This window comes from Loxodonta africana, chromosome 1 (genome assembly GCF_030014295.1).
Source record: "Loxodonta africana isolate mLoxAfr1 chromosome 1, mLoxAfr1.hap2, whole genome shotgun sequence".
NCBI lineage: Eukaryota > Metazoa > Chordata > Mammalia > Proboscidea > Elephantidae > Loxodonta > Loxodonta africana.
The window spans coordinates 87,844,277-87,851,658 of record NC_087342.1 but is presented as its reverse complement, the minus strand read 5'-3'; the positions used below and the strand labels follow the sequence as shown (position 1 = coordinate 87,851,658).

Sequence of the window (7,382 nt, the reverse complement as noted above, 5' to 3'; positions counted from 1 at the left end):
AGAGAATGTTCCATGTGCGCTAGAAAAAAAAGTATACTTAGCAGCAGTTGGGTGGAGAGTTCTGTATAAGTCAATGAGATCAAGTTGGTTGATTGTTGTAATTAGGTCTTCCGTGTCTCTATTGAGCTTCTTACTGGATGTCCTGTCCTTCTCCGAAAGTGGTGTGGTGAAGTCTCCTACTATAATTGTGGAGGTGTCTATCTCACTTTTCAATTCTGTTAAAATTTGATTTATGTATCTTGCAGCCCTGTCATTGGGTGCATAAATATTTAATATGGCTATGTCTTCCTGATCAATTGTCCCTTTTATCATTATATAGTGTCCTTCTTTATCCTTTGTGATGGATTTAAGTCTAAAGTCTATTTTGTCAGAAATTAATATTGCTGCTCCTCTTCTTTTTTGCTTATTGTTCGCTTGATATATTTTTTTCCATCCTTTGAGTTTTAGTTTGTTTGTGTCTCTAAGTCTAAGGTGTGTCTCTTGTAGGCAGCATATAGATGGATTGTGTTTCTTTATCCAGTCCGTGACTCTCTGTCTCTTTATTGGTGCATTTAGTCCATTTACATTCAGCGTAATTATAGATAAATAAGTTTTTAGTGCTGTCATTTTGATGCCTTTTTATGTGTGTTGTTGACAATTTCATTTTTCCACATACTTTTTTGTGCCGAGACGTTTTTCTTAGTAAATTGTGAGATCCTCATTTTCAGAGTGTTTGACTTTATGTTAGTTGAGTCGTTATGTTTTTCTTGGCTTTTATCTTGAGTTATGGAGTTGTTATACCTTTTTGTGATTACCTTATTATTTACCCTATTTTTCTAAGTAAAAACCTAACTTGTATTGTTCTATATCGCCTTGTATCACTCTCCATATGGCAGTTCAATGCCTCCTGTATTTAGTCCCTCTTTTTGATTATTGTGATCTTTTACCTATTGCCTTCCATGATGCCCTGTTATGTGTATTTTTTTTTTAAATTAATCTTAGTTTGTTTGTTTTTGTGATTTCCCTATTCGAGTTGATATCAGGACGTTCTGTTTTGTGACGTTGTGTTGTGCTGGTATCTGATATTATTGGTTTTCCGACCAAACAATATCCTTTAGTATTTCTTGTAGCTTTGGTTTGGTTTTTGCAAATTCTCTAAGCTTGTGTTTATCTGTAAATATCTCAATTTCGCCTTCATATTTCAGAGAGAGTTTTGCTGGATATATGATCCTTGGCTGGCATTTTTTCTCCTTCAGTGCTCTGTATATGTCGTCCCATTCCCTTCTTGCCTGCATGGTTTCTGCTGAGTAGTCTGAACTTATTCTTATTGATTCTCCCTTGAAGGAAACCTTTCTTTTCTCCCTGGCTGCTTTTAAAATTTTCACTTTATCTTTGGTTTTGTCGAGTTTGATGATAATATGTCTTGGTGTTTTTCTTTTTGGATCAATCTTAAATGGGGTTCGATGAGCATCTTGGATAGATATCCTTTCGTCTTTCATGATGTCAGGGAAGTTTTGTGTCAGGAGTTCTTCAACTATTTTCTCTGTGTTTTCTGTCCTCCCTCCCTGTTCTGGGACTCCAATCACCCGCAGGTTATCCTTCTTGATAGAGTCCCACATGATTCTTCGGGTTTCTTCATTTTTTTTAATTCTTTTATCTGATTTTTTTTTCAGCTATGTTGGTGTTAATTCCCTGGTCCTCCAGATGTCCCAGTCTGCATTCTAATTGCTCGAGTCTGCTCCTCTGACTTCCTATTGCGTTGTCTAATTCTGTAATTTTATTGTTAATCTTTTGGATTTCTACATGCTGTCTCTCTATGGATTCTTGCAACTTATTAATTTTTCCACTATGTTCTTGAATAATCTTTTTGAGTTCTTCAACAGTTTTATCAGTGTGTTCCTTGGCTTTTTCTGCAGTTCGCCTTATTTCATTTGTGATGTCTTGAAGCATTCTGTAAATTAGTTTTTTATATTCTGTATCTGATAATTCCAGGATTGTATCTTCATTTGGGAAAGATTTTGATTCTTTTGTTTGGGGGGTTGGAGAAGCTGTCTTGGTCTGCTTCTTTATGTGGTTTGATATGGACTGCTGTCTCCAAGCCATCACTGGGAAACTAGTTTTTCCAGAAAATCCGCTAAAAAAAATACAGTCAGATCCCTATCAGAGTTCTCCCTCTGGCTCAGGCAATTCGGATGTTAATGAAGCCGCCTGGGGAGGGTGGGGGAGGGATCAGAGAGATAGGAGAGTAGCACCTCAGAATATAGCCAGAGTTGCTTGTCTTGCTTGGAATGACTATTATATCTGAGATTCCTGCGGGGCACGTCGCCTATGTGTGCTGGCTGTGTGGAGATCGCCCCCGGAGGATCTGGCCTGCTGGAGTCATGGTCAGATCCTCCGCTGCTAGCCCCATGCCCAACGTCGAGGTTCCCCTGCTTGGACGGTGCACTCTCGACTCCAAAATCAGTCGCTGCCTCCTGGGGACTTCTTCCACCGGCTTTGTCACCACTCCGCCCACGCGAACCGGCTGGGCCCCCTCCCGGGGTTAGTTCAGGGGAGTGGAGCAGCTCTCTGTGCTTGTACCATGCCTGCGCCCAGCCAAAATCCCAGTGGGACGGTTCCCCGGCTGGGATGCTGCTCTCCCTGCTCCAAGATCAGTCACTGCCTCCCGGGGACTTCTCCCACTGGCTGCGTCGCCACGCCGCCCGCGCGAACTGGCTGGGCCCTCTCCCGGAGTGAGTTCGGGGGCTAGGGCTGGGCCCCTTTTTTGTGCCGTCTGCTCCCCTGGGCTCTGCCCTAAGTCGGGCGCTGAAGGTTACCTGACTGGTACGCTGGCTCCAGGCTCTGAAAACATTCGCTGCTTCCCCGTATTTTTCGTTCTCCATCTCTAAATCTGTGTTTGTTGTTCAGGGTTCATAGATTGTTATGTATGTGATCGATTCACTTGTTTTTCCGAGTCTTTGTTGCAAGAGGGATCTGAGGTAGCATCTACCTAGTCTGCCATCTTGGCCCCGCCTTACATACTTCTTTAAACACTGACTGAAGTGGCCATTACATTTTGACCAGAACTGGCATTCAAGATGTGACTTACTTTCCATCCTGTATAGCAGGAAGAGTACAGTGTGTTTGGATTTAAAATGAGATCAAGTACTTTTCGTGTTTTTTCACCAAACCTGGGACATAAAAGATGTTAATTTTTCTGTTCTTAAGTGTTCTCTCTATCAGGAAGTGGTTTTAATAACCAATTCCATTGATGTTATCTTTATTTCCTAGTCTAAGAGGCATGGAATCTGTTCCAGGATGCCACTATTATTTACTTCATGAATTTCTCCAAAGACATAATCTGGTACCACCTTGTTTTTCACATCTTCTCTTTCTCTCCCATCATCTTTAATATATAACTTACTATAATATGAAAACTATAAAGAAAAAAAACAGTCCTCAAGAAAAGACAAGGAAGCATCACGAGTTGAGGCTCAAATAACTGCCCAACTCTTATGCAAACTATCTGATGATAATCCTCATCATTCATTTTCAAGAAACAATGGGGTATGAGGGAAGGGGCCTGCCACTCCCTATTTTCATAAATAGCCCTTAAGCTGCTGTATGTGGACTCTTTAACATTTACTTTTCTTGCAAAGGTTCTGCTAATGTTCTGTAAGAGATGTGTCCCACAGGAAATGTTAAATATGTGGGTTTTTTCATGTGATGCTTGGTGGGTACCACAATAATTTGTCATGGATTCTATATGCCCTAGAATTTATCTTGATGTAGACAATGATTCTCTCATCTATAAAATCTTTTTCTTGTTTTGTAGATTGTTGCTGTTGTAGCACATGAACACTATAATTTGTGCTACACTTTTCCCAGTTCCCAAGAGGAAACGTCATGGAAGGAGAAAACCAAACGACTCTGTCTGAATTTATCATCATGGGATTCTCCAACCTAAATAATTTGCAATTTTTACTCTTCACCATATTCTTTATGATCTATCTCTGTACCCTGGGAGGCAATATCTTCATTATTTTGGTCATCTTGGCTGATCCCAGACTACATACCCCCATGTATTTTTTTCTGAGAAATTTAGCCTTTCTTGACATCTGCTACACCACCACTAATGTCCCCCAGATGATGGTCCATCTCCTATCGGAGAATAAATGCATTTCCTATGGAGGCTGTGTGAGTCAACTTTTTGCATTCCTTTTCTTTGTGGGGGTAGAGTGTCTTTTGCTGGCAGCAATGGCATATGACCGTTACATTGCAATTTGTAAACCTTTAAGGTATTCAGTTATTATGAGCAAGGTCCTGTATAGCCAGTTAGCAGCCTCCTGCTGGATTGGTGGTTTTCTCAACTCAGTGGTGCACACGGTGTTGACCTTCTTCTTGCCCTTCTGTGGCAATAACCAGATTAATTATTTCTTTTGTGACATCCCCCCTTTACTCATCTTGTCTTGCGGGGATACATCTGTCAATGAGCTGGTGCTACGCATCACTGGGGTCTTCATTGGATGGGCTCCTTTCCTGGGTATCATCCTCTCCTACCTCTATATCATCTCCACCATCTTGAAAATTCGCTCTTCAGAGGGGAGGCAAAAGGCCTTTTCTACATGTGCATCCCACCTGGTCATTGTCCTTCTCTATTATGGCAGCTCCATCTTCACATATGCACGGCCCATCTCATCTTACTCATTGTCAAAAGACCGACTGGTCTCAGTACTGTACAGTGTTGTTACACCCATGCTAAACCCCATAATTTACACTTTGAGGAACAAGGACATAGGAAAGGCCTTGAGAACTGTGAGAGAAAAAGCAGCAGCCTCCAAATTTCAATTCTCTTGAAATGTAACTTTTGTTTTTCTGTGTTTGTGTAAATAATATTAGAAAATTATCTGTCCTACTGATATTATCTGTTTACCTCTTGTGAACACTACTAATAAAAAAGTTAAGAGTTAATTTCAATGATAAAGCAAATAGGGAAAAGTGTTAAAAATAGATGAATTTAGGTACAGTGTGTATGGACATTCTTTGTACTCTTCTTATTCTTGAAATATGTCTGTGTGTTTTACATTATTTCTGAATAAAAAGTTTTAAAAATTTAATCTGAAGTTTTTGACCGTAATGACTATATAATGTGTTACCTCTACATTGATTGTGTATTATCATTGTTATTTGTTTTAAAGCCCTGTTAATAATATTTTTCAGTTAATCTGCTATTTTTAATTTTTGCTCTTGTCCTGTGGTGAATTATTCATTGACTTATGCTTCTGTTTCTTGTAACATTTGTCTGAAAGTTATCTTCCTTTGTCACCTTCCTTCTTATATTTACCATACTTTGAAAATCGTGAGAACATTTTCTCTCAGGGAATTCAGAATCTTCCCCATTTTCATATACCATGAACCCATTTTTCTACTGGGATTACCCAAATAATGCTTATCTCAATATGTCCTAATTTAGTTTCATAAAATGATTTCTTTACTGCTGCTTCCATGGCTGTTGATTGCGGATCCAAGTAAAACGAAATGCTTGACAACTTCAATCTTTTCTCTGTTTAACATGATGTGGCATTTTGGTCCAGCTGGAGGATTTTTGTTTTCTTTATGTCGAGGTGTAATCTATATTGAAGGCTATGGTCTTTGATCTTCATGAGTAAGTGGTTGAAGTCCTCTTCACTATCAGCAAACAAGGATGTGCCATCTGTACAACACAGGTTGTTAATGAGCCTTCCTCCAATCCTGATGCCCCATTCTTCATATAGTCCAGCTTCTCAGATTATTTGCTCAGCATACAGAATTGAATAGGTATGGTGAAAGGGTACTACCCTGATGCACACCTTTCCTGACTTTAAGCACTCAGTATCCCTTTGTTCTGTCCGAACAACTGCCTCTTGATCTATGTACATGTTCCTCACAAGCACAATTAAGTGCTCTGGAATTCCCATTTTTGGCAATGTTGCCCATAATTTGTTATTATCTACACAATCGAATGCCTTTTCATAGTCAATAAAACACAAGTAAACATCCTTCTGGTATTCTCTGCTTTCAGCCAGGATCCATCTGACAAAAGCAATGATATCCCTCGTTCCACATCCTCTTCTGAATTCAACCTGAATTTTTGGCAGTTCCCTGCTGATATACTGCTGCAGCCACTTTTGAATGATCTTCAGCAAAATGTTGCTTGGTGTGATATTAATGATATTGTTTGATAATTTCTGCATTCGGTTGGATCACCTTTCATGCGAATAGGAATAAATATGGATCTCTTCCAGTCGGTTGGCCAAATTTCTTGGCATAGATGAGTGAGCACTTCCAGAGCTGTGTCAGTTTGTTGAAACATCTCAATTGATATTCTGTCAATTCCTGAAGCCTTGTTCTTTGCCAATGCCTTCAGTGAAGCTTGGACTTCTTCTTTTGGTACCATCGGTTCCTGATTATATGCTACCTCTTGAAACGGTTGAACATCGATTAATTGTTTTTGGTATAATGATTCTGTGTATTCATTCCATCTTCTTTCGATGTTCCTGTATCATTTAATATTTTCCCCATAGAATCCTTCACTATTACAACTCGAGGCTTGAATCTTTTTTTATTAACTTTTATTGAGCTTCAAGTGAACGTTTACAAATCAAGTTACAAATAAGTTTATATACACCTTACTCTGTACTCCCACTTGCTCTCCCCCTAATGAGTCAGCCCTTCCAGTCTCTTGTGACAATTTTGCCAGCTTCCAACTCTCTCTATCCTCCCATCCCCTCTCCAGACAGGAGATGCCAACACAGTCTCAAGTGTCCACCTGATATAATTAGCTCACTCTTCATCAGCATCTCTCTCCTACCCACTGTCCAGTCCCTTTCATGTCTGATGAGTTGTCTTCGGGAATGGTTCCTGTCCTGTGCCAACAGAAGGTTTGGGGACCATGACCGCCGGGATTCCTCTAGTCTCAGTCAGACCATTAAGTATGGTCTTTTTATGAGAATTTGGGGTCTGCATCCCACTGATCTCCTGCTTCCTCAGGGGTTCTCTGTTGTGCTCTCTGTCAGGGCAGCCATCGGTTGTGGCTGGGCAGCATCTAGTTCTTCTCGTCTCAGGATGATGTAAGTCTCTGGTTCATGTGGCCCTTTCTGTCTCTTGGGTTCTTAGTTATTGTGTGACCTTGGTGTTCTTCATTCTCCTTTGCTCCAGGTGGGTTGAGACCAATTGATGAGGCTTGAATTTTTATTCAGTTCTTTCAGCTTAAGAAATGCTTAGCATGTTCTTCTGTTTTGGTTTTCTATCTCCAGCTCTTTGCACATGTCATTATAATACTTTACTTTGTTTTCTCAAGCCAATGGAAAAGCTCAATATCATCAGTCAGAACAAGGCCAGGGGCTGACTGTGGAACAGAGCATCAATTGCTCATATGCAAGTTC

The 7,382-nt window shown here is 40.2% G+C and overlaps 1 protein-coding gene across 1 annotated transcript; it reads left to right on the top strand.

The window, feature by feature from the left end:
- Positions 1 to 3,829: 3,829 nt before the first annotated feature.
- Positions 3,830 to 4,923, top strand: LOC100674859 (olfactory receptor 5V1). The gene has a single exon (XM_003421846.3). It carries the CDS (start codon positions 3,865 to 3,867, stop codon positions 4,813 to 4,815), a length of 951 nt encoding a protein of 316 aa, XP_003421894.3. The 5' UTR covers positions 3,830 to 3,864; the 3' UTR covers positions 4,816 to 4,923.
- Positions 4,924 to 7,382: the final 2,459 nt, after the last annotated feature.

What these genes read in the sequence shown, in the direction of transcription:
- LOC100674859 (XM_003421846.3), top strand. Translation starts at nt 3,865, where the DNA reads ATGGAAGGAGAAAACCAAACGACTCTGTCTGAATTTATCATCATGGGA.